Source organism: Cololabis saira, chromosome 9 (assembly GCF_033807715.1).
Source record: "Cololabis saira isolate AMF1-May2022 chromosome 9, fColSai1.1, whole genome shotgun sequence".
Taxonomy (NCBI): Eukaryota; Metazoa; Chordata; class Actinopteri; order Beloniformes; family Belonidae; genus Cololabis; species Cololabis saira.
The window spans coordinates 11,904,334-11,930,738 of NC_084595.1; the positions used below are offsets into that span (position 1 = coordinate 11,904,334).

A 26,405-nucleotide genomic window follows, 5' to 3' on the forward strand; every position below is an offset into this window, starting at 1 on the left:
GTCCTGGAAGCCAACTCTCTTGCATGTTTAATGTTCCCTGCATCAACACACCTGATTAATGGTCGTCATCAATGACGCTGTCATTTGTATCACGGTGTTTTGACGCAGGGAACAGCAGAAATAATGTAACATTGAATTTCACGTATTGATGAAATATTTATTTTACTCATAGATTTAACCTTGTAGCCCCCAAGTGAGTAAACCTTCTGTGTGAAGTTTCCTTGTTCAAATTCAGTTTGTGTTTGCAGTCTGTTTGCAGGCTGTTACAACACCTGACAGACTGTTGATGTAATTGGGCAATGTATCGTCTCGGTTCACAGACCAGATTAGCATAAACACCTGTGAGAATAGCAGAGCCCAGTATGACACAGTCAGAATCAGAATCAACTGTATTTGCCAGGTTTGAGGAATTTGATTCGGCAGACTTTGTCTCTCAAAGTTTAATAAAAATAAAAATAAATGCATGAATAAATAAAAAGCCACAGCAATCACCTTAAATATACCCCCCCCCCCAAACATAATTGAATACATAGAAACAGACTACCTAGCGCCTGTGTAGATTTGGACCGTTCAGGTGTCCCTCAGTGTCCTTAAATGAGATTTTTTACATAACTGTGTCTGTGAAGTTTTGAAAACTTTTTTACCTTCCAGGTCACGCCCAGAGCAGGAGTATGAATGACATTGCAGACACTCCCAGCACGGACCAGGTAAGTTATCACCGTGACTTCCCAGACTACAAGCTTTTCTTACATCATCATTCCACCAACTGGTATATTATTGAAGAGTTTATACTGGGATTAAACAGGCCTTTGAAGAAAAGTGTGTTTTTGCTGGTAATGGTGAACACAGGACCAGATTGCAGGAGATACAGGAAACAGGAGTAACTCAGGATGTTTTTTGATTATAATCCTCCAAAAGACTGTCCAGAAAAAAAACAGGACTAGACAGAAGCACGATGAACTATGTGGACACAGTATGGACCAGCAACAGGGAAGACAACACAATATACAGGACTGTCTCAGAAAATTTGAATATTGTGATAAAGTTCTTTATTTTCTGTAATGCAATTAAAAAAACTAAATTGTCATACATTCTGGATTCATTACAAATCAACTGAAATATTGCAAGCCTTTTATTATTTTAATATTGCTGATTATGGCTTACAGTTTAAGATTAAGATTCCCAGAATATTCTAATTTTTTGAGATAGGATATTTGAGTTTTCTTAAACTGTAAGCCATGATCAGCAATATTAAAATAATAAAAAGCTTGCAATATTTCAGTTGATTTGTAATGAATCCAGAATGTATGACATTTTTGCATTACAAAAAATAAAGGACTTTATCACAATATTCTAATTTTCTGAGACAGTCCTGTATACACTCTGGGGCTGATAAGACACAGTCACTAAACATCAGGGAGATGAGGCCAAGGAAAGTCCAACAACAAGACAAAAATGGACCTTCTAAGTAAAACCGGAAGTTGAAGTTAGCAGAAACAGAATAGGACAGAGGCAAGAAAACAAGACAAGACCAAAGAAGATCAACCCTGAAAGAACCCAGATCCTAACACAGCAATAAACCAAACCCAGATCTAATAGAAACACCAAGCTCCTCTAAGTCAAAATCCGCTGTGGTTTTGTCCCTCAGAGGGTTTAATTCATGTCTTTGTCTCATATAAGATTAGATTTGACTCCATTTACCAGCATGGAAGCGATCTCTGCGGGCCGCATTCATTTTCCACTTTGTTGCCTCCTATTATTGGAGAGAAGCAACGTCTTGTCTCTTGCAAAGCCAGGCATTGTGTTAAATTGAATCTTTTAAGGGCTGAGAGCCTCAGTCCTACTGTCATCAGTCTTTCATTACGCTGTTGTCAAAGGTGGCAGAAAGTGAGAGAGGAACTGTGCGAACACACAAGTCACACATTAGTGGAGCTGCAATGACTCAGCTGAACCGGGTGCACATGTGCACACTGCTGTGCTACTGTTGAAGGGATAAGGCCACTGAGATTTGAAACAGACAGGTCAGGATTAGGTGGGAGGACTAATGCACAAAGAAGATGCATGCGTGCGTTATAGGGGTTATGAAGTTCTTGTCAATCCCAAGGTCTCCAGTTATGAGTGGTCAGCTGGGTGTTTAAACGCTGGTTAGGTCACAATAGGTCACACGCAACACTGAACAAGGGATAGTTTGGTACTTTGTGTATTTGAGCCTGTATGTGCCACATTGTACATGTCAATATTGAGCTGGCACCAGGAAGAGGAACATGGATCCCTCTGAACAGTCCGCGTGCTTTGCTGTCACATGTAGCCACAGATGTGGGTTGTGGATTATTGACAAAGCTTTCCATTATTGAGTGTTATTGTGCTTCTGATTGACTTCCTGCTGCACATTAATGTGCAATCAGTCAGGTCGGGTAGCTTTGCCATGGTTTTCTCTTCATTCATTTGCTTTGTCTGTCATCGTTGGTTTGATTTTGATTTTTTTTTGTTACTTATGACACAACACATTATCTGGGATTTAATTATGCAGACAGATATGACAGACTTTCATGTATCCATCTTTGGAGATCTAGTCTTTTTTTCCATAGAGGTTGAAAAAGTGGTATATTTAAAGGGGACCTATTATGGCATCTAATACCTATTTTAAACAGGCCTTGAATGTCTTAAAAACAAGCTTTTAATTGTTTTTGCTAAATAAATTAGAAATTCAGCCTCTGAGCCATGTCTTTATCTTCCCATTCTCTAACCTCATTATCTATGTGGGATTCTGAGTGGGCGGGGCTATGATAATGAGGCTCTGTGCTGATTGGCTGCCTGAATGACGCCATACACTGCTACGAAAAAATGGCGGAAACTCCAGCCGGCGGAGTTAGTTGTGGGCGGGGTTTCACGCATCGGAGACCAACCGATGTAAATCGTTACGTAACGACGGGAGCAGAATCTGAACGGCTCGTAGAAGCCACATCACATTGCAGAATTTGTTTTCTTTCCTCCTTCTCTGAGTTGGCAGGCTGAGGGGAGACCACTTTATATATGTTAAAGCAAGAAAAAACGTGTTTTTCATAATAGGTCACCTTTAAGGTGTTCGTTTTGTTTTATGACTACAGTAGTTTCACTATCACATGTAAAAGTGCAGCAGCAAATGGTCACAATATGCTTAAAAACTGACAAATGATCTTGGAAACACATAACTTCAGTGAGACAAGATGAAGTCATGCTCTCACTTTTTGCCTTCTTTTTCTGCAGCTTAAAAATAAATTCATGAAGAAAATTCCCAGAGATGCAGAGGCATCCAATGTCTTAGTTGGAGAAGTGGATTTCCTCAACAAACCCTTCGTAGCCTTTGTCCGGTTGGCCCAGGCCACAACGCTAGGTGGTCTGACAGAGGTACCCGTCCCCACCAGGTAAGAGTTCAGGCATGCTCAGCCTCGCCGCACAACGGCCACCTGCAGCTCCCGCACACATCTTAAGCAGAGGTGTCAAGTAACGAAGTACAAATACTTCGTTACCTTACTTAAGTAGAAATGTTGGTTATCTATACTTCACTGGAGTAATTATTTTTCAGACGACTTTTTACTTTTACTCCTTACATTGTCACGCAATTATCTGTACTTTTTACTCCTTACATTTTAAAAACAGCCTCGTTACTCTATTTCATTTCGGCCTTTAAAAAAAAACTATCCAGTTAAATTGCTCCATCCGGATAGAGTGAATTTGGTTGTGGTTGTTTCAGATGTTCTTGTCCAGTTTTGTTCTTACATCCGTCACCCTCAGATTCCTGCAACTAAACTTGGATGTACATTCCAATAAAGGTTAGGATAAATGATAACATGCCTCTGAAGTTTGACTTTTTGCACCATTACAATACTTATAGGCAACTAGTCATCATATCTTCTGCTCTCTGAAACACATGTTAATGCTCAATAGTACACATATATGGTTCTTTAATATATTTGCATTATACTAAGATGCATTCATTTTCAATGGCTTTTGTCCTTAATGGCTTTTTTCCCCCTTACATTACTTTTACTTTTATACTTTAAGTAGTTTTGAAACCAGTACTTTTATACTTTTACTTGAGTAAAAAACTTGAGTTGATACTTCAACTTCTACAGGATTATTTCTAAACTCTAGTATCTATACTTCTACCTGAGTAATGAATGTGAATACTTTTGACACCTCTGATCTTAAGTCTGTGTCACCGCTCTACAGGTTCCTGTTTGTTCTTTTGGGACCCCAAGGAAAAGCCAAGTCATACAATGAGATCGGCCGAGCCATAGCAACCCTGATGGTGGATGATGTAAGTGTCTGCCATATCTGCCACTGTGCATTAGAAATGACATTCATGATTTTGTTGTGTATTAAAAATTACTTTCCTATCAAGCGTCGAGTGTGACCTAGCATATCCACTCATGCAGTACTGAGTTTAGTAAGTTACAAGCACTAAAGCAGAAGGACTGGCAGTTTGCTGGTCTTGAGCAGTTAGATGTGCGCTATCTAGACATCAGCAATGATCTTAGAGAAACAAACGCTGTTGCCTAGCAGTCTGGGGAGCGTTATGAGGCCATTTCCAAACAATATGAATTTCATTATTCTGCAGATATAGAAAACAATTAGGACGTGGTCCAGTCTTCCCAGAAATGCACTTCCAGGGAAGTTCATATTGAGGTCAGATAGCACAAAGCAACATTGTGAGAAATGCAAGAGCTGCATGTCCAACACAACAGACCTTAGTAACCATGCTAAATGTTAACGTTAACAATACAATTAGACATTGAAAGAAAAAGTAAGGCTGGTCTGGAAGGGTTGCGAGGAGAAAGTTCTTCTTTTTGAGGACATATAGCAAAAAATTGTTATTTTAAAGAATTGTTGCTATTTACAAACTACAATCATGGTGATAACTTAGTTTTTCACTATTATGGTTAGTTTTTGGTGGATATAATAATGATGCAGTGTAGTACATAATGTCTTATTGCTCATTAGAGGTCACAGTTGCTTCATTTTGAGACGTTATGAGGACCAGATGATTTTTGTTTTTAATATGCCCTTATATGTTATACTTTCAAATTGGTGGAGAGGATACTACTTTTTTTTAAATATCTAAAATATGATATTGATCTATTCAATGAAATTGTATTTACATAGCGTCTATTACAACACAAGTTGTCTCTAGGATCTTTCCAGACACCCAGAACATGAACAATGAACAATTATTACATAAACATAACATAAACAGTGGGAGAAAAATCTGAAGCCAAACTGTGCCAAGAAAAACTCCCCTTTAGGAGGGAAGAAACCTTGACCAGGACCTGGATCAACAGAGCAGGAAAAGGGAGATCAGAAAAGGGGGGATGAAGAATAGAGAGAGGAGAAACACAGATATACTGTCAAAAGTACAAAAGAGAAGATATAATTGTATTATTATCCGTTAGATGGAGAACTAAGAGTGTTATGTCCATATGACTAATACCTGGTTAGTTGGTGTAGTACAGACACGACTATATAATCAGATGTAGACAGCAATGTTGAGAGGGGGGACTGCAGGTCTGTGGATCATGTTGGTGTCGTCCTGCAGCGTAGCTCTATAGCAGCGTGTCTAGGATGAAGCTCTGTTTAAGACCAGCTGCTCCAGTCTTGTTCTATAGCTACTGCTATGACTACTGGTCCTAACACGCTAGAGTTTACTATAACTATAGGCTTTACTAAACAGAAGCTGAAGTTTGGTTTTAAAGGTGGAGGTGGTGTCAGCCTCCTTAACCCAAACTGGAAGTCTAGTCTAGAAGATACAAATGCGTGAATTAGTTTTTCCGCATCACTCTAGGAGAGGATGTTGCTAATCTTTGTGATATTACGGAGATGGAAAAACTCTATTTTACAAACCTTATTAATATACGGTTTAAACCACAAATCCTGATCAAAATAACACCAAGGCTTCTCACAGTTGTACTGGAAGCCATCGCAACACCATCTAATCCCTTCCTAAAATGCTTGGGACCAAAAATAATAACCTCTGTTTTATTGGAATTTAGAAGCAAAAAATGAGTGGATGTCCAGTCCTTGATGTCTCTATCTAAGACATGGCTGAAGTTTAACTAACGGTTCAGTTTCATCCGGCTTCATAGACAAATAGAGCTGCGTATCATCAGCATAGCAGTGAAAGTGTATGCCGTGATTCTGGATTATACTTCCCAATGGCTGCATGTATAAAGTGAAAAAGATTGGTCCTAGCACTGAACCCTGCGGAACACCATAACAGACCCTCGACTGTTCTGAAGAAACCTCATGTACATGAACAAACTGGAACCTGTCAGATAGATATGATTTAAACCAACATAGAGCTGTCCCTTTAATCCCAACAACATGCTCTAACCTGTGCAGTAAAATGCTGATCTACAGTGTCAAAAGCAGCAGGGAGGTCCAGTAGAACCAGTAAGGAAAAAAAGTGGGCCGGGTGCTCGTTAGGGTGTGACCGCTGTAAAATGGTGCTTTTGGACCGGACCCGAGAGACAATGTGGAAAAATAGAAGCAAGAGATCCAGGCACTCGAGACGAGGTAGATTAAAAAGATAAAAAAGCCTTTATTCAAAGATGGAAACATATGAAATCGATATCTTCGTTAAGGCCAGACTGTCATGTTCTTTCCTTTTGATTTTGGTTTCATATTGTGTAGTGTTTCTTTTTTCTTTTTCTGATTTTTCTGCACACAGGTTTGAGACATTTTTGCTCATACGTGCAGCGCTTTTTTTTTGTGCTATATGGATGTTTTATTCCAATGATTATTTGTTGTGATGAGTGTAACTCCCCATACCACCTTAAAATGTTGCTGTTGTTCACTTGGGTTTTTGCCATGATGAGTGATTATTTTCACCTGTGCTCATTACCACACCTGTTGCTATTTATACTGGTTCCTTTCTCTGTATTGCTATTGCCCTGATGAAGGCCAGATAGGCCGAAACATGTTGGCAGCCGTCTTTGAATAAAGGTTTTTTTTTTATCTTTTTAATCTATCTCGTCTCAAGTGCCTGGATCTCTGGCTTCTAGAACCAGTATGGACACTAATCCCTTATCTGAGGCCATAAGAAGGTCATTCGTGACTCCAACCAGTGCTGTCTCTGGGCTATGATACATTCTGAACTCTGATTGAAAAACTTCAAACAGATCATTTCTATACAAATGGTCACATAACTGGCTTGAAACTACCTTTTCCAGAATTTTAGATACAAATGGAAAGTTGGAAATTGGTCAATAATTTGCTAAGATTTCTGGGTCAATAGAAGATTTTTTTAAGTAAAGGTTTAATAATTGCAACTTTAAAAACCTGTGGCACATATCCTAAGTTTAGGGACAAGTTTCTCTGGCTTCTCTCATCGCCAGCTCAGGAGTTTTAGACTAAGTGCGAGGCTTTCGCATGAATTATAATCACATTTAGGTTCAGCTTTTATTTGAAGACTGGAGTTATAGATCATCAGTACTCCACTGCCTCAGCCCTTGCTTCGGCAATATGATAGTTAAAGTTATCGGGGGATCTCCATAATATTTGCTAGCGAAGGGGCATTTCTGGTGCCCCAACGACTGTTATGTCTCCAGTTTTGCCGTCAGCAGGATCAGATTTACTTTATGTTGCTGACAATATGTTGGCATTGCACTAGTAGTAGTGCAAGTAATGTTTTCATTTTAAAGCATGATACCATTGTTGACATTATGTCATTATTCTCTTGTTCTTTTTACTTAAAGAAAAAACCCTAAACAGGTCACTTGCCTTGATCTTGGCTGGGGTTTTTTTTGCAGGACATCTTGCCCATGTTTTCTTGCTCAGTTTATTCTTGTGCCTTTTTCTCCTTATGTACCTTTTAAAGAAGCTAAACTTTTTGTCTTCCAGTAATACAGCTTAAGTTAGGATATTCCGTTTATATAAAGCAGACTCATGCAAACTACAGTTAATATGCATGAATAAATGGATTAAGATCAACGTAGGACCACATTGTCAGTACAATGGCTCTAATACAATCAGTCACGTTTCTATAAAATCAAAATAGAGTTAGGCCCTTTGTCGTGTAGCTGAAAAGAGAAAATCAATGAAGGACCAAAATTCCACTTTCCTTCCCAATGCCTCACCTGCTGCTTTTCATTAAATACGTTTAAAGTTGCCTTTTGTTGTTATTTGTGTGTGTGTGTGTTTATGTGTGGAGGAGGGGTCACCGTGAAGCTAAATGAAATGGTGAAATCCTCTCACTTTATCTCTCTTTTTATCCCCCAGCTCTTCAGTGACGTAGCCTATAAGGCCAGAGATCGAGAGGACCTCATTGCTGGCATAGATGAGTTTTTGGATGAAGTGATTGTGCTTCCTCCTGGAGAATGGGATCCAAAAATCCGCATTGAGCCACCAAAGAAAGTCCCTTCAGCTGATAAAAGGTAGTCCACCTCAGCAATTCACACAAAGCCCAAAAGGATGTAGCACATTTTACATGTTCCCCAAATTCTTTTCTCAAAAATGAATAAAAGTAATAGGGGGAAGGATAATGGTGGGTTGAATCATTGCTCTATACAAAGATGAAAAGCTTCTTATTCACACGTGGCTGTGGTGTGTGCATGTGCTCTTGCAGGAAGTCAGTGTTTTCCTTAAATGAGCTGGGCCAGATGAATGGTACAGCTGGAGGAGGAGGAGGGCTCGCTGAGGATGAAGAGATGCCGGCTCAGCATGAGCTTGGAGAGGAACTAGCTTTCACTGGACGGTAGGGAGCTCTGGCTGTACAACAAAAGTTTTAAATCCGACATAATCAAACTCTGCCCCACAGAAAGGCAAGCTGAATATATGGCTTTAAAAAGCAGAAAGAAATGTTTTTCTGTACAACTTCGACCCCACGAGGGGTTCAGTGGGTGCCTGATTAGCTAATAGTTGCATATGGGTGGATGAAATGCTAGTTTCAGCTTTAAATATGTGCGTGGAAATCTTTGAAATCTTGCATCTTTAAATTTACTTGAAATCATTGAACGTAAAACTTCATAGAGAGTGACATGCTGAGATACCCGGTTCTCCTGTATAACTCACTCATAGTTCCATACATGACTTATTGTGTGGAGGTATGGGGTAACACATATAAAACAAATACAAACCCTATTTTCCTGTTACAGAAAAGAGCTTTAAGGATAATTAATAGATCTGGCTATTATAAACCAACAAATAATCTCTTTATTAAATATAATAATCTAAAATTCCATGACATAGTAGAGCAGAAAACTGTTCTATTTGTCTTTAAAGCCCAGCAGAAACTGCTTCCAAACTACATTCAGGATTTGTTCCAAATAAAAGAAACCCTTTATGATCTGAGGGGGAAACTCATGTTTGGGATGACGACAGCAAGAACAAATATTAAAAAGAGATGTACATCAATTAAGGCTAGAGAAATTTGGAATAGTTGTGACAACGACCTAAAAATGTGTAGTTCTATCTACAAGTTTAAGAAAATGTTTAAAGAAAATACTGTAAATAAATATAAAACACTATAATTATAAAGTATATTATCAAAAACATTCTAGAATGTGAAACGTCAATTTTATATTTTTTCTTACTTATTTATTATCTTCTTTACGTATTGTTTGTTTCCACGGAGTAATGCTAATGTCTCATATTTAAGCTGATCATAAGATAAAAAGGGTAGGCACTATAAGCTACGGCTTCAGCTACACCTTTTTGGCAAAAGAAATGTTTATTTTACCTTTTCATCTTGTTTTGTAAAAAAAAGTGTTTACAAGCCGAAATAAAGAGTCATTCATTCATTCATTCATTCATTCATTCATTCATTCATTCATTCATCCTGCTGTGAATGTTACATGTGTCACGCTGGGAAGGCCAGTGTGTGAATCATCCTGATCACTGTCTCTGTTGCTGCCTGATAGCTTCTGTGGTGGTTTGTACTTGGACATGAAGCGGAAATTGCCATGGGTGCCAAGTGATTTCTATGAGGGGTTCCACATTCAGTCCATCTCAGCAGTGCTCTTCATCTACTTGGGTTGCATCACCAACGCCATCACCTTTGGCGGCCTCCTCGGAGATGCTACTGACAACTACCAGGTAATACGGAGGACCACACCCAGCAATTAGAATAATATGCCTTTTTTTAAACACTGGCACAGTCTTTATAGGTCTTTATAGAGTGTCTGTGGCTTACTTTGGTCAAAATACCACAGAAATAAAATACTCCTTTACAAACTACCGGGGGAACCACACAGGAACTCCTGTTCTTTGACACCACACTATCCTTCAGATTTGACAAGCTCAGCCAAAAAAACCTAATTTCATACTTAGATGGCCTCAAACAAAGTAACAGGTTTAGGTTAAGTTAAAGTGTTTGATTTTGATATTTGCCTGACACAACCAAATATGTACTTTCAATAAAGAAAAACAAAAAAAACAACACGGAACAGAAAACAACCGAAATGTGGTTTTTCACAATGTGCCACCTTAAAATGATGGCTGGTATCAAAGTGCAGGCTTCAAGTTCGAATTTGAATAGTCAGTGGATAAAATAACACGATCATAAACCACGACCTGTGTTTTCAGCTTTCACTTTTTTCTTCCTTGACGTCTTCCTCTCGATAAATGAACCTGGACCCCCTTCTTTAGTGAGCTTTGTTTTGACTCACCAGTGCAATCTGCTTTTTAAAGCTGCAGTCTGAGTGTCCACTGCGTTGTGAGCTCATTATTTGCAGTTCATTTTCATTCAACATTAGATCTGGGCTGATCATGTGCAGAAGTTCCTTTTGATATAATCATCTTCGTACACACAAATATACATTTCCATACATGAATACAGTCATTCCTAAACACTGTCAGTGGCACTAGATCATTTTGCCTTTCTATAAAGCTAGAATTAAATATTTGAACTCTTTTCAATGTAAATCCATGTGGACCTCCATCTGGTCCCCACGTTTACTTGTGGTTCCCCTAAGTCTGTGGTCGGCAACCCAAAATGTTGAAAGAGCCATATTGGACCAAAAACACAAAAAACAAATATGTCTGGAGCCGCAAAAAATTAAAAGTCTTGTATAAGCCTTAGAATGAAGACAACACATGCTGCATATATCTATATTAGTTATAAATGAGGAAAGATTTTTGCGCTTCGAGACAAAAGTCGAAATGTCGAGAAAAAAGTAATAATGTCGAGAAAAAAGTTGAAATGATGAGAAAAAAAATCAACATTTTGATAAAAAAGTCGAAATGACGAGAAAAAAGTCAAAACTTCGAGAAAAAAAGTCGAAATGTTGAGAAAAAAGTCGAAATGTTGAGGAAATAGTCAGAAATTTGCGGAAAAAGTCAAAATGTTGAGAAAAAAGTCGAAATGTTGAGAAATAAGGCCAAATTTCGAGAAAAAAGTCGAAAAGTTGAAAAAAAAGCAGAAATGTCGAGAAAAAAGTAAAAATTTCGAAAAAAAAGGCGAAATGTCGAGAAAAAAGTCAAAATTTCGAGAAAAAAATTGAAATGTTGAGAAAAGGAAAAAAAGAAGAAAAAAGGAAAAAAAGAAAAAAAAAGGAAAAAAAAAAGGTCAAACATTTTTGAAAAAGCTCCAGGGAGCCACTAGGAGCTCTGGAGCCACGGGTTTCCCACCACTGCCCTAAGTTATTGAAATGTTATGTCAGGTTGTGGTCCTCACCATGATAGAAAAACAGATACACACACTCCGTTGTTTTGTTGCAATCTTTCTCTTTTTCTTTCTACTTTAAAATTTGAACTTGTGGATTTTGAAACCTCTGAGCATTTTTTCCACCCCCCTCCTCCCATCAGGGTGTGATGGAGAGTTTCCTGGGCACAGCCTTGGCTGGTACTGTCTTCTGTCTCTTCAGTGGCCAGCCCCTCATCATCCTCAGCTCCACTGGACCCATCCTCATCTTCGAGAAGCTCCTCTTTGAATTTAGCAAGTGAGCTTCTTTAGTCTTCGTTATCCCTACAGAAACCCCACCCTGCTTATTACTGTTAAGTATCTAGCATTTAAACTGGACAATGAATTGAGGATTGAAACTCTGACAAAGGTTGAAGCTCTGATGCTACAAAAACCTAAAAACATGCACTTCACTATGAACATTAATACACAAGAGGTCAAACATAAAACCTTTACTATAATTAGCCAAGATAGGAAGCAATTATTTAGTTGTCACAGAGTTGTCCAAGTAACCATGTTCTTTACCAATCAACTCTATGACAGAAATGTAGCTGAAAGTTAAGTTTAGAATAATAATACTAAGCTAAGAACTGACAATGTGGAAGATGGGAAGGTCTTCCATTGTGTTTTCATTAGTGGATGTACAGATGTTTACTGGATCCAGATTGGTACAAGGGAACTTGTCTCGTTGGTATTTGTATTGCTCTTTTGCACGTATATAGCTATTCTAATATTAACACTCTCACCTCACATTTCGGACTGATCAAATGTTACCCTGTTTTTCCAGGGTATTAATGGGTATTTATTAGGGGTGTGCAAACAAGGGTACCTCACGATTCGATTCGATTTCGATTATTGGAGCTTCGATTCTTCGATTCTTCGATTATAACGATTGTCGATTCGATTCGATTATTGGTGCCACGATTCTTCGATTATTGTGATTTTTAATGCTTTTTCCCATACAAGATTGATTTTGTCTTCATCTGTGGCTACATTTGTAAATAAATAGCCAATCAATTAACTCAGTTCCTCTAACAACACTCATTAAGTAAATAACAAGGTTTTTTGAACATTTGACATGTATTTTTCAAAGACACAAAATAATGTATTTTATGACTATGCAAACATTTGCTCTTTGACTTACTTAACTTTGACCAGGGAAAGCTGCACTTGCATGAGAGCGCCCTCTATTGGCGGAAAACACTGAAAACGGTCAAGCCCTGGATTTAATGAGTTCATTAATTCAAGTTAACTAGATATGTACTTAGTGTAAACATATCTGCCATATTTCAAGTGAACAATAAGAAATGTGCATTCTTGAAAATGAAATGATTCTGCAGCTTATTCAGTCTGGAATCTGGATAGGATAACTAACTTTTTTACTGGACGGCCCCATAATCGATTACAAATCGTCACGTGACGCATCGCGATGCATCGACACATCGATGAATTGCACCCACCTCTAGTATTTATAATTTCATTTGATGACCGTCTGTGTCTTTGTTAAGGTTTACAGTTGCATATCTTTGTGTGGATGCTGTCCTTCAGCTCATTTTTCCTCTATCCTCCCACTTCCAAAGGAACAATGGTATAGATTATATGGAGCTGCGTCTGTGGATCGGCATCCACTCCTGCCTGCAGTGTTTCATCCTTGTGGCTTCTGATGCCAGTTACATCATCAAGTACATGACACGCTTCACTGAGGAGGGCTTCTCCAGCCTCATCTCCTTCATCTTCATCTCCGATGCCATCAAGAAGATGGTGGGCTCATTCAAATATTACCCCATCAACACTGACTTCAAGCCCGACTATGTGACCACCTATAAGTGCGAGTGCCTGGCCCCAGACCCGAGTGAGTTCACCCCTTGGCTCAGGGACATTGGAGGGTGGGGGGTGGGGGAACTGGATGAGAGCAAACCCATTCGCGTTTATGTTTAGGAGACAGTTTAAGTTGCCTTTTATTCATGTATGCTCAAATTTCATGCCTCATTCCACTCATGTCATTGAAGGGGAGTTTCAGACAGCAGTCATCCTGCAAAGCTGCCTCACTTTTCTGGCCCCTGGTTAATTTTATTTAAATTGCATGTGCTGCATGCTGCTGCCAGCAGTACCGGTAGTCAGAAATACAGCTTCTGTGTCTGGACTGGTCCCAGTGTTAGACGTGGTTTATTTTGAGTGTACATTTAGCCTGTGTTGTAAATTAACTAAAATTGAAACTTGATTATGTCGTTTAAGTTGCAGAGTCAGACACCACAATGTCTTTAAAGGAGAAAAAAGGGGTGTCTCTCTTTTGCATGAAAATCAAGACTAGGAATCAGAATTACTAACATCCTGATGAAGCAAATTATCCAAAGAAATTTGTTTTAAAATGATTGACTCTGATACAAGCTAGTAAATCTTTTCAGGGGTAAATTGTTATTATGTAAAAAGAAACGTCAAATCCTAATTTACACTCTCTGCAGGTCGATGTTTTAATGCAGCAGAAAATTATGAGACTAAATACCTGTCAAAGTGTTTATCCGAGGATATAGTGATATGTAATCTCAGGTTTGTCCTCTAAAGTAGGACAGGAATGAGTATCTCATACATAAAATATAATGTTAAATCTGTCTTTTCTCATTTCTAATTAGTGTCCCTTGCTCAGGCTTAAGATTTAATCTAAAAGTAGAACTACACTGTGATTGTATTTGTGATGGTTGAGGGCAAACCAACCATTATTGTGAATGTAATGACATGGAAGAATGTCTGAAGAAAGCCACTGAGTCTTTATACTCATATTTACTGAGTCTTTATACTCATATACTCATGTAATTGGAAATATCTACCTGTTACCATTGTGCTCATTTTTGTATGTTTTTGATTCTGTGGTTTTGTTTCTATCTTTCTGTCGCCAAATGATGGTATGGATTCACATATTTTCCGTAGACATTGATTTCTGTAACTGATTTGTATCTTTTTTGCTTTCACCATTCCTGAACAATTTGGCTGCCGTCTGTTGCAAGTGAGTACCTCTCTGTTTGTCTGCATGGATCTCCTCGCGCGCTCTGCAATTTGTCCAGCAGCTGGATTCTCATTATGTTTTGCATTTCTTTTTCTTTCCCTTTGTTTTCCTCCTCGTCCCTTTTCATTTTCTGTCTCATTAACCCTCCTTGTCTGTCTTGTCTCTCCCTCATTCACTAACAGTGGCTTCAATGATCTTCAATGGTTTAGTTCCAATGCCAGATAACAGCTCTAGTGTCTCTGGGGTAAGTGCTTCATTTCATTCAATTTTCATTTTCACTCGACTTTGGTCTTTTGTATTCCAAGCTGGGTGTTTACAAACCTAATGACATTTTGGCTGAGAAATACATTATAAAAGTTCTTTTGAAGCCAAGATGACGACATTATCACCCCTTTGGACAAAAAAAGTGGCTTGTATCTCCTCGTTCTCCCCTCAGTTTGTACCTCACTCTCAGTCCTTCCAACCTTTGATTCTCCTCCATCGCAGTGTAACGTCGCAGCCAGTGCTGACAGTTTTTACTTTATCCATCTCTTTGTCAAAATACTTCACTCTTCCCCCTCTCCTGTCTCTCCGCCACTGCCGCCACCATCCCAGTTGAATGTGACAGGCTTGGACTGGAGCCAGCTGAGCAAGAAGGAGTGTGTCAAGTACGGAGGCTCTCTGGTGGGAAAGTCCTGCAAATTCGTGCCCGACCTGGCTCTCATATCCTTCATCCTCTTCTTCGGCACCTACTCCATGACCGTCTCTCTCAAGAAGTTCAAGTTCAGCCGCTACTTCCCTACCAAGGTGAGAACTCGGTCCGTTGATTATTAGGGCTGTTCGATTAACCGATTTTAAATCGTAATCGCGATTATGTAATTAGAAGGATGTTAAAATGTGAAAATCGTAAAATCGATTTTTCACTTTTTTTTTTTTTTTTTTTTTACCTGGTCTGCACACATATTAATGATTGACGGAAATACCTCTCAATACCTGCGACAAGTGCCCCATGGGAGAGGCTCTTTCTCTCTCTTGCAATTATGTAACATGCCACCGGGCATCCCTCAAGCCAGATACGGTAGACCGGCTCGTGTTCCTTGCAAAAAACTTGCAAATGTGAATAGCAAATGTAATGACTGACATTACACACCTCTACCTCCTTCATGGGTTGCATTATTATTTAGCATGCAAAGACCCAGTTTAGTTTAATTAGAAAATGTCTTGTTTTATTTAATTGGAAATAAAACTTACTGTATGTTTGCAAGTGCTGATTTGCTGATTTTTTTTTCAGAGATAAAACTTTATATTTTATTATATTTTTTAAAACTTTTTTTCAACTTATTTTACAGAGTTTTGCACTTTATTCATTCATTTTTGGTTTAATAAGAGCAAAGTTTGCACTTAAAGCCCAATGGGGCAAATGTTCAATAAAAAAAACAGCATATTTGAAATCATTTCTTTGCCTTTTGTCAATTCACAAAATAATCGTAATCGTAATTGAAAATCGGATTTTGAGAGAAAAAAATCGAGATTTTATTTTTGGGCAAAATCGAACAGCCCTATTGATTATACAACAATTTCCCAAACCGCACCAAAACTCAGCGGGCTTGGAGAACAAAAGACACGTCTCCTTTTAGTTTTCACTTACAAATACAAGTACGAGTACTTGGAAAAAATTCTCGTTATCTCGACTTACTTGTCGTCGCGTTTGTTATGTAACGCTCCTCGTGTATAATCCAGTCACTCAAGGATTATCTGTCACTCAAGTGAAGCCATGCAAAGCTTTTTCAGTGTAAGTTGTGTTTATCGTTCTCATTTGAACTGTTTTATCTCCCTCTGTCTGCCCCCAGCTGAGGAAACTCATCAGCGACTTCTCAATCTTCATGTCCATCATGACGTTTGTTGGGCTTGACATGTTGATGGGACTCAAAACTCCCAAACTCATTGTCCCGACAGAATTTAAGGTAAAACAAGTAATCAGAAAACTTTACCTTCACTTGTTTGTAAGAAAAAGACTTTAAATGAAATGCATCTGCACCACGGTGAATTTTAAAACCCATTAAGACACTGAAAGTAGGTCGTCAGTGCTTTGAAGGACTTGTCTAAGTCTACCTTTTGTCGAGACAGTTAGTACGTAGGCTTCCACTTCCTGAAAACATTATGTTATTAGGTTTAGTCTGGATTGCTCAGGTATGCTAACTGGTATTTACAGGACATATATATGTATGATATATTCAACTAAGTTAACAAGCAAACAGCAAGCAAACAAGCAAAAGTTAACAAGCAAAAGCAAAAGAGAAAAGTCCTAAAAGGAATCATTTGATGCAGCATTGTGGCCTCTGATCTCCCTCTAGCCAACACGGCCGGGTCGTGGCTGGATCATAATGCCTTTTGGGAAGAACCCATGGTGGGTGTACGTGGCCAGCTTTGTCCCTGCGCTCCTCGTGACTATCCTCATCTTCATGGACCAGCAGATCAGTGCCGTCATCGTGAACCGTAAGGAGAACAAACTTAAGGTGGGTACAGAAGATGTACTGCTGCTGTTATCAGGGGAGAAAAAACTCCTTTTGAAAGCTCATTAGGTTGTTTCTGTATCTTATATCACTCTGATTAAATGCAATCAGAACAAATGTTTAATAACAGCATACCCATCCTCAGCCGATGACAACTGGCTGAGAGCAGTAGACAGGTCTGGCCTCCCAGGCAAGTTTAAGGTGTGGATTAGGAATGGGTGATATTTTACCGTTCACGATAAACCGTCCAAAAAATTACCCACGGTAAGAATTTGTCATCTCACGTTAAAAACGATAAATTCCTGTTGATGACGTTTTTGTGTAAAGCCGGATTTATGGTTCTGCATTAAATCGTGTGTGAAGGAAGGAAGGAAGGAAGGAAGGAAGGAAGGAAGGAAGGAAGGAAGGAAGGAAGGAAGGAAGGAAGGAAGGAAGGAAGGAAGGAAGGAAGGAAGGAAGGAAGGAAGGAAGGAAGGAAGAAACGAAGGAAGGAAGGAAGGAAGAAACGAAGGAAGGAAGGGAGAAAACAAGGAAAGAAGGAAGGAAGGAAGGAAGGAAGGAAGGAAGGAAGGAAGGAAGGAAGGAAGGAAGGAAGGAAGAAACGAAGGAAGGAAGGAAGGAAGAAACGAAGGAAGGAAGGGAGAAAACAAGGAAAGAAGGAAGGAAGGAAGGAAGGAAGGAAGGAAGGAAGGAAGAAACGAAGGAAGGAAGGAAGGAAGAAACGAAGGAAGGAAGGAAGGAAGGAAGAAACGAAGGAAGGAAGGAAGGAAGAAACGAAGGAAGGAAGGAAGGAAGGAAGAAACGAAGGAAGGAAGGAAGGAAGAAACGAAGGAAGGAAGGAAGGAAGGAAGGAAGGAAGGAAGGAAGGAAGGAAGGAAGGAAGGAAGGAAGGAAGAAACGAAGGAAGGAAGGGAGAAAACAAGGAAAGAAGGAAGGAAGGAAGGAAGGAAGGAAGGAAGGAAGGAAGGAAGGAAGGAAGGAAGGAAGGAAGGAAGGAACGAAGGAAGGAAGGAAGGAAGGGAGAAAACAAGGAAAGAAGGAAGGAAGGGAGAAAAGAGGAAGGGAAGAAGGAAGGAGAGAGCAGGAAAAAAGAAGGAAGGAAGGAAATGAGCCAAGAAAGAAAGAAAGAAAGAAAGAAAGAAAGAAAGAGAGAGAGAAAGAAAGAAAGATAAATTCCCATTGATGACGTTTAGTAGTATTTAGTATCTTTTAGAGCAGTGTTTTGGCTCCAAAGACTGAATGTGGTGATAGATTTATAGTTAAAAAGGTGGAGTTGAATTGGTATTTTTTTATCGTCATTTTTATCGTTATCGGAATAAATGTCAGAAATGATCGTGATAAATATTTTAGTCCATACCACCCATCCCTAGTGTGGATATACCAGCATGGGATCTTACCAAGGGTACTCTGGCCATTACTTGTCTATGAGGTCCCCATCTCCACTGTAGAGACCTTGGAGAGGAAGGTCAGCACCTGTCTCAGAAGATGGTTGGGGTTGCCCAGGAGCCTCAGCAACATTGCCCTCTATGGGAACACCACAAAGCTCCGGTTGCCCTTGAAGTCTCTGGAAGAAGAGTTCAAGGTGACTCGGACCAGAGAGGTGCTGCTGTACCGTGACTCAAAGGACCCAGAGGTGGCCCAGGCAGGAGTCGTGGTGAAAACCGGGAGGAAGTGGAGTGCCCAGTCTGCTGTGCTGGACGCAGAAGCAAAGGTTGTGCCACAGAGATCTGGTGGGCGTAGTGGCCCATGGCAGAGCAGGTCTGGGGTTGTTCCTGACACCAACTCTACACAGGGAGTGCAAGGGGAAGGAACACGAAGGCAAATACAGGAGGAGATCAGGACTGCAGTGGAGGGAGGGAGAACAAGCAGAGTGGCTGGTCTCAGACAGCAGGGGGCCTGGACCAGATGGGAGCATGCCATGGAAAGTCACCTGGACCAGTACTCGAGTTGTAAAAAAAAAAATCAGGGGGGATGGTGGATTTTATCATATGGGGACAGATAATTTGTGCTGATTACAAATAATATAATATATTACAAATAATAGCACTGACCAAAACACCTACAGAAATACTGCAGGAATGACATAGCAGCAGTTAAATGCAGCCTTCTGTAAGCTTTAAATATCCACTGGGCTTACATCAAATACATCAAAACACAACAATAAAAAACAGTTTTCTGAATTTATCAATATGCCTCTGTCCTTCACAGGATAAGTAAAAGGGATCACTGCAAAAACTCAAAATCTTAAGAATATTTGTCTTATTTCTAGTTAAAATGTCTCATTTTAGTAAAAAAATCTCATTACACTTAAAACAAGACTCATCACTGGAAAAAACAACAATTTTCACCTGTTTCAAGTAGATTTTCACTTAAAATAAGTAGAAAAATCTGCCAGTGGAACAAGATTTTTTCGCTTGTAATGAGAAGATAAATCTTGTCCCACTGGCAGATTTTCCTACTTATTTCAAGTGAAAATTTACTTGAAACAGGTGAAAATTGTCACATTTTTCTGTTGATGACTCTAAATTTTGAAATAGCAGTAAAACCACATTCATTGATGAAATGACATAAGGGATGGAAAGGGGGGATGGCAGTTTTACAGGGGGGATGATTTTAACCGTTTTTATTTCAGGGGGGGATGCCATCCCCCCTCATCCCCCCCTCAACTCCAGTACTGACCTGGACGGACCTGTGGCAGGCCGACCCACACCGTATCAGCTTCCTAATCCGGGCAGTCTATGACGTCCTACCAAGTCCAGCAAACCTCCTCACCTGGGGGAAGGCGGAGACCCCAAACTGCTTGCTATGCTCAGGAAGAGAAATGCTGGAAAACGTCCTGAGCTCCTGCCCAACAGCACTCGGCCAGGACTGATACACCTGGCGCCGCAACCAGGTGCTGAAGCCAATTGCTGAAGCCATCAGCAGGTGTATCAGCAGCGGCAGCCAGGTGCGCAACACCACCAACACCATCGCTTTTATCAAAGCAGGAGTTTTTTAGTTTTTTTTTTTTAGTTTATTTTATTTTGTTTTGGTCATTTACATTTTAAGATGCTTGCATATACACACTGTATATGTATACACATTTCCTTTTTTTTTTTTTTTTTTTTTGACCAAAAAGGTATAGGCTGAAGCCTCATGGCTTATTTTGCCTATCCTTTTCAACAAAAGGCAGACTACAAAAAGGAAAAAAAGATACTAACAAGAAGAAAACGAAATGAACGAAAAAAACAAAGAAAATGAACAAAGAAGAGGAGAAAAAATAAATGTGGTCACTCACGATTGAGGACAGCTGCAGGAGGAAAGTTGCATAATTTAGACAGTTTAATATGAAGATAATTTATATTAGTGTTCTATATTTATCTATTATTTTAGATTTATATATTTTTTTTAATTTGTAAATTGAGCTACTTTTTTTTAGTTCCTCATCCAGACGGTTCCATAGTTTCACCCCTTCGACACTGATACATCTTGACATTTTTTTTGTTCTTGGCCATTTCTGCTCAAAAATGCCATAGCCCCTTAGGTTGTGCCTGCTTTCCCTCACCTGGAACAACTCCAGGATACAGCGTGGGAGCATCTGGTTGTGTTGCCTTGTACATTATTATTGCTGTCTTGAATTTGATGAAATCGTATAATTTTATGGTGTTTGACCGGATGAAAAGTTGAAGGATGAAAGAGTTCAGCCAAAGGCAGGTGGCAAGAAGGCACCAGCAAGGATCCCGGCAACTGCCCAAGACTGGCAGCTCTCGGTAGATTTGGAGAAGCAGCTACGGTTCCCCCAGCACGTCGTCAGCACCACCCTGAGGCCAGAGCACCAAGAACATTGTAATCATGGAGCTGACGGTGCCATGGGAGGACCGTTTGGGGGAGGCCCATGAAAGGAAGAGGACCAAGTACGAACATCTGGTCATTGAATGTCGTCAACAGGGCTGGAAGGCACGATGTCTGCCCATGGAAGTTGGCAGCAGGGGATTTGTTGGGCGCTCATTCCACAAAGCCCTGAGTGCGTTGGGCATTACGGGAACAGCAAGGATCAGAGCCATCAAGAACACCACCATCGCTGGTTGGTTAAGACTCTCCTTACAGCTGCTAGGAAAACCATCACTAGAGCTTGGTATAAACCTGAATCGCCTACTCTAAAACAGTGGCTGGATATTATCAAAGATCCTCTATACAAGATAGCGCATTGCCGTTACTGGCAATGGTATGGAATGGTATACACTGCCGGTCTCCTAAGTGGGCGTGGCCGCCCCTCTCCCCACATCGTTTTGGAACATACAACATGTAGATACAGTACAACTTTCTTCCAAAAATACTTAAATAATAAAAATAACAGTATTATTAAGCAAAGAAGCAAGTTTTATTTTAGTTTTAAACTTCATTTTATCCGATGGGAAAAAGATGAGAGCCAAATCTCGCGAGAGTGTGTTGCTCAGACAGAGACGGGTCTCAAACAAAGTTCATTTTCTCCTAATCTGTCGGTCTGAAAATTGCCATTTTGGTGTCAGAATGTTCAGAAGGTTTGTGGCTTTTGAAAAATGGGTCCCATATTTACTTAGGTTATTATGGGGCGAAGGAATTGGTAATAATCAATAATATTGGTAATAATGGCAGTCACGTGACACAGATACAGGAACTCGAACCTTAGTGGGCTGTCTCGTTTATTGAACGTCTCTGATATTATTAAAGAAATATGGACGATGGAAAGACTGACCCATATCCTGAGTTTGAGGGAAGGGCTATTTGAGAAGAGATGGCAAAAGTGGACATTTTATCTACAGAAAGCATAAGGATGCGGACCTCTTTTTTTTCTTCCTCTTTTCTTTTTTTTGGATAGATTATTAATGTGCTAACCCACAAGTTTATGTTTGTTTTTCTACTTTTTATTTGTATTTGTTTGTTTGTTGCACGGTGAATATACAGATAATTTTTGTGATCTGGTAAAAATGTGCAGTTGTAATAAACTGAAAATCTAATTAACACAAAGTGACAAAAAAAAAGAACACCACCGAGGCAGCGGAGAAAGCCTTGAGATGGCTCTGGCTCTGGAGAGGAGAACCATGGGGACAAGTGAGTGCCACCTGAACACAAGCCGCGGATTGATCGACCACGGCTGGGTCGCCTGGGCGAGGGTGTATAATGTTGTAAGACCCGAAACACCCTATGAACCCAGGATACATTACTGATGATGTGTTCAGGCTGCATCAGTAGATGTATTTTAAGAACTAACTGATTAGATGCAATCAGAACAAATGTTTAAAAACAGCATACCCATCCTCAGCCGATACTAAACAGTATGAGTTTTCAGGCCTTAATTGTTGTGTGAAATGTAGCTAAAATGCCTCGTCTGGGCTGGTTCGCTGACTGTTTCCAAGCAACCACGATGAAACTACATGGCCACAATCATGCACAAAACTATAAAACCTTTATGTTCTCTCTAACTGATGAGTGTGCAAAGTTTCAAGTGGTTTGAAGAAACTCCCGACCCTCAAACGTTCTGTTACCACAGCAACAGCCTTTGACTTCACTGTGGAGGATCTGTATCATGGTGAGAGTCATGATGAAATCTGAGCTCACTGTGGTCCATCTGCAGGAAGTAATTGAAGAACTGAAACAGGAGGAAAAGAAGTTGACGTATCAAAATACTGTCCCTTTACATCAAAGACTAGAAATAACTAAGATTTAAATGATTGCAGTAGGCCTACATGTTCATTCTTCGCTCAAGTCTTATTGCTTTTCTAAAAGTGATCTGTGATTCATCTCCATGGCAGAAAGGTTGTGGGTACCACCTGGATCTGTTTTGGGTCGGTGTCCTGATGGCTGTGTGCTCCTTCCTGGGTCTGCCCTGGTACGTAGCTGCCACCGTCATCTCCATCGCCCACATCGACTCCCTGAAGATGGAGAGTGAGTCCAGCGCTCCAGGAGAAGCGCCGCAGTTCCTCGGGGTCAGGTATGCCCACGGAGCCAAACAAGGAGCGCAGACGTAATAAATATCTGGAAATTTCAGACTGTTACCGCCAGTACTCGAGTTGTAAAAAATAATTAGGGGGATGGTGGATTTTATCATATGGGGACAGATAATTTGTGGTGATTACAAATAATACAATACAAATTAAAGCTGCAAGCAGCGATGAACGGGCCCTCGCACTCACGTCCACCGCCCCCCATAAGCATATCAGAAAATGACACCACCCACGACTCTCTATGTTAAACCATTCAAAAGTTATAGCAGAAAAAAGGAACAACCAATCAGAAGAAGGGGCGGGGCTAATTCAGGCCAAAGAAGGTCAAGGACTCCATACAGAGTCTGATGACACCACCCACGACTCTCTATGTCAAACCATTCAAAAGTTATGGCAGAGAAAAGTATTCTAGGGGGCGCTGTTGAGCCGTTAGGCCACGCCCATTAATGCAAACCATTAAATATCAAATGTATCACCAGGCCTGGCTTGCATGCAAAATTTGGTGACTTTTGGAGAACTATCAAATATGGACCAATCAGATGAAGGGGGGGTGCGCTTTTTCGCGTCTAGCGTCGCCACGGTAACACTTTTGAAAGAGAAAAGTAATGTGCGTAGTCGCAGGATGGAGACGCACATTTTGATGTAAAAAAAACACAAAAATTGCTGACAAAAAATTTCGTTATACTGCCAGTCTCGAACTCCTGACCTCTTGCACCAAAGACCGCAATGTTGTGGCTGAGCTAAGACTCAGCTATCACTTTCACTTTGACTTACTGTCTTAAGAGAGACCAACATAGCGAAAAAATGTCTGGAACTTTTTTTTCCTAATTTTTTAAATATTTGTAAGGTATAAATATTAGTATAACACTTCTATTTTTATTACTTTTTCTGTAACCATTCTGCCGAGCTTCTAACCGGGCTGAGCACGGGTCTATTTCTGACGTCACCACATTAAAGGCAGCTGATTGGTCGGGGGCGGGGCCGTCATCACCCTACTCGCCACTGATTGGTCGGGGGGCGGGGCCGTCATCACCCTACTCGCCACTGATTGGTCGGGGGGCGGGGCCGGCAGACGTTTGAATTAGGAAGCGGGACTCTCTATGTCAAACCATTCCAAAGTTATAGCAGAAAATCGGGACAACCAATCAGAAGAAGGGGCGGGGCTAATTAAGGCCAACGAAGCTTTAGAACTCATTACAGAGTCCCATGACACCACCCACAACTCTCTATGTTAAAGCATTCAAAAGTTATAGCAGAAAAAAGGGACAACCAATCAATAGAAGGGGCGGGGCTAATTCAGGCCAATGAAGGTCAAGGACTCCATAAAGAATCTGATGACACCACCCACGACTCTCTATGTCAAACCATTCCAAAGTTATAGCAGAAAATCGGGACAACCAATCAGAAGAAGGGGCGGGGCTTATTAAGGCCAACGAAGCTTAAGGACTCATTACAGAGTCCCATGACACAACCCACAACTCTCTATGTCAAACCATTCAAAAGTTATGGCAGAGAAAAGTATTCTAGGGGGCGCTGTTGAACCGTTAGCCACGCCCATTAATGCAAACCATGAAATATCAAATTTATCGCCAAATCTGGCTTGCATGCAAAATTTGGTGACTTTTGGAGAACTATCAAATATGGACCAATCACATGAAGGGGGGGCGCGCCCTTTGGCGTCTAGCGTCGCCACGGTAACGCTTTTGAAAGAGAAAAGTAATGCGTGGTGTTGCAGGATGGAGACGCACATTTTGATGTATAACACACCTGGGTGCACGTTACGGTTCGGGCTGAATTAACTGCCGAAGGAATGGCATAAATTTCGCCAAAATGACACAATTTATTCAAAATGGCCGACATCCTGTTCGGTTTCGGCCATGGCGCCAAGAGACTTTTCTTTAAGTTGTGCCATGATACAGGTGTGTAGCGATTTTCGTGCATGTACGTCAAACCGTATTGTGGGGCTTGAGGCACAAAGTTTTCCGGGGGGCGCTGTTGAGCCATTTTGCCACGCCCATTAATGCAAACCATGAAATATCAAATTTATCGCCAGGCCTGGCTTGCATGCCAAATTTGGTGCCTTTTGGGGAACTATCAAATATGGACCAATCAGATGAAGGGGGGGTGCGCTTGTTGGCGTCTAGCGTCGCCACGGTAACACTTTCGAAAGAGAAAAGTAATGCGTGTAGTCGCAGGATGGAGACGCACATTTTGATGTATAACACATCTGGGTTCACGATACGGTTCGGGCTGAATTAACTCTCGAAGGAATGGCATATATTGCTCCAAAATTACGCAATTAATTCAGAATGTTCAAAATGGCCGACTTCCTGTTCGGTTTAGGCCATGGCGCCAAGAGACTTTTCTTTAAGTTGTGACATGATACAGGTGTGTACCGATTTTCCTTCATGTACGTCACACCGTATTATGGGGCTTGAGGCACAAAGTTTTTTCTGTCGAACCAATCAGATGAAGGGTGGGCGCGCTTTTTGGCGTCTAGCGTCGCCACGGTAACGTTTTTGAAAGAGAAAAGTAATGCGTGTTGTCGCAGGATGGAGACGCACATTTTGATGTATAACACACCTGGGTGCACGTTACGGTTCGGGCTGAATTAACTTTCGAAGGAATGGCATAAATTTCGCCAAAATGACACGACTAATTCAAAATGGCCGACTTCCTGTTTGGTTTCGGGCATGACGCCAAGAGACTTTTCTTTCAGTTGCGCCATGATACAGGTGTGTACCGATTTTCGTGCATGTACGTCAAACCGTATCGTGGGGCTTGAGGCACAAAGTTTTCAAGGGGGCGCTGTTGAGCCATTTTGCCACGCCCATTAATGCAAACCATTAAATATCAAATTTTTCGCCAGGCCTGATTTGGGTGCAAAATTTGGTGACTTTTTGGGCACGTTTAGGGGTGCAAAAAGGCCTTCCTTTTGTCAGGAAAATAATAATAATAATAATAATTAAAGCTGCAAGCAGCAATGAACGGGCCCTCGCACTCACGTCAACCGCCCCCCATAAGCATATCAGAAATGACACCACCCACGACTTCCTATGCCAAACCCTTCAAAAGTTATAGCAGAAAAAAGGGACGACCAGTCAGAAGAAGGGGCGGGGCTAATTCAGGGCAAAGAAGATCAAGGACTCATTACAGAGTCCCATGACACCACCCACGACTCTCTATGTCAAAACATTCAAAAGTTATAGCAGAAAATAGGGACAACCAATCAGAAAAAGGGACTGGGCTAATTGTCACCAATTATGGTCAAGGACTCAATGCCGAGTCCCATG

The 26,405-nt window shown here is 40.5% G+C and overlaps 1 protein-coding gene across 2 annotated transcripts in view; it reads left to right on the forward strand.

Moving 5' to 3' along the window:
• The window catches only part of slc4a5a (solute carrier family 4 member 5a), a 77,709-nt gene that overhangs the window by 28,562 nt on the left and 22,742 nt on the right, over positions 1-26,405 (forward strand). The window contains exons 8-20 of one of the 2 annotated variants that reach the window (XM_061730496.1): positions 652-707; positions 3,247-3,404; positions 4,213-4,300; positions 8,257-8,411; positions 8,603-8,731; positions 9,897-10,071; positions 11,782-11,915; positions 13,237-13,508; positions 14,867-14,901; positions 15,252-15,443; positions 16,487-16,600; positions 16,991-17,152; positions 22,921-23,099. In XM_061730496.1, the coding sequence (XP_061586480.1) occupies positions 652-707; positions 3,247-3,404; positions 4,213-4,300; positions 8,257-8,411; positions 8,603-8,731; positions 9,897-10,071; positions 11,782-11,915; positions 13,237-13,508; positions 14,867-14,901; positions 15,252-15,443; positions 16,487-16,600; positions 16,991-17,152; positions 22,921-23,099 (1,849 nt within the window). The remainder of the gene's footprint in view (positions 1-651; positions 708-3,246; positions 3,405-4,212; positions 4,301-8,256; positions 8,412-8,602; positions 8,732-9,896; positions 10,072-11,781; positions 11,916-13,236; positions 13,509-14,866; positions 14,902-15,251; positions 15,444-16,486; positions 16,601-16,990; positions 17,153-22,920; positions 23,100-26,405) is intronic. The other variant, XM_061730497.1, reaches the window with a different exon arrangement.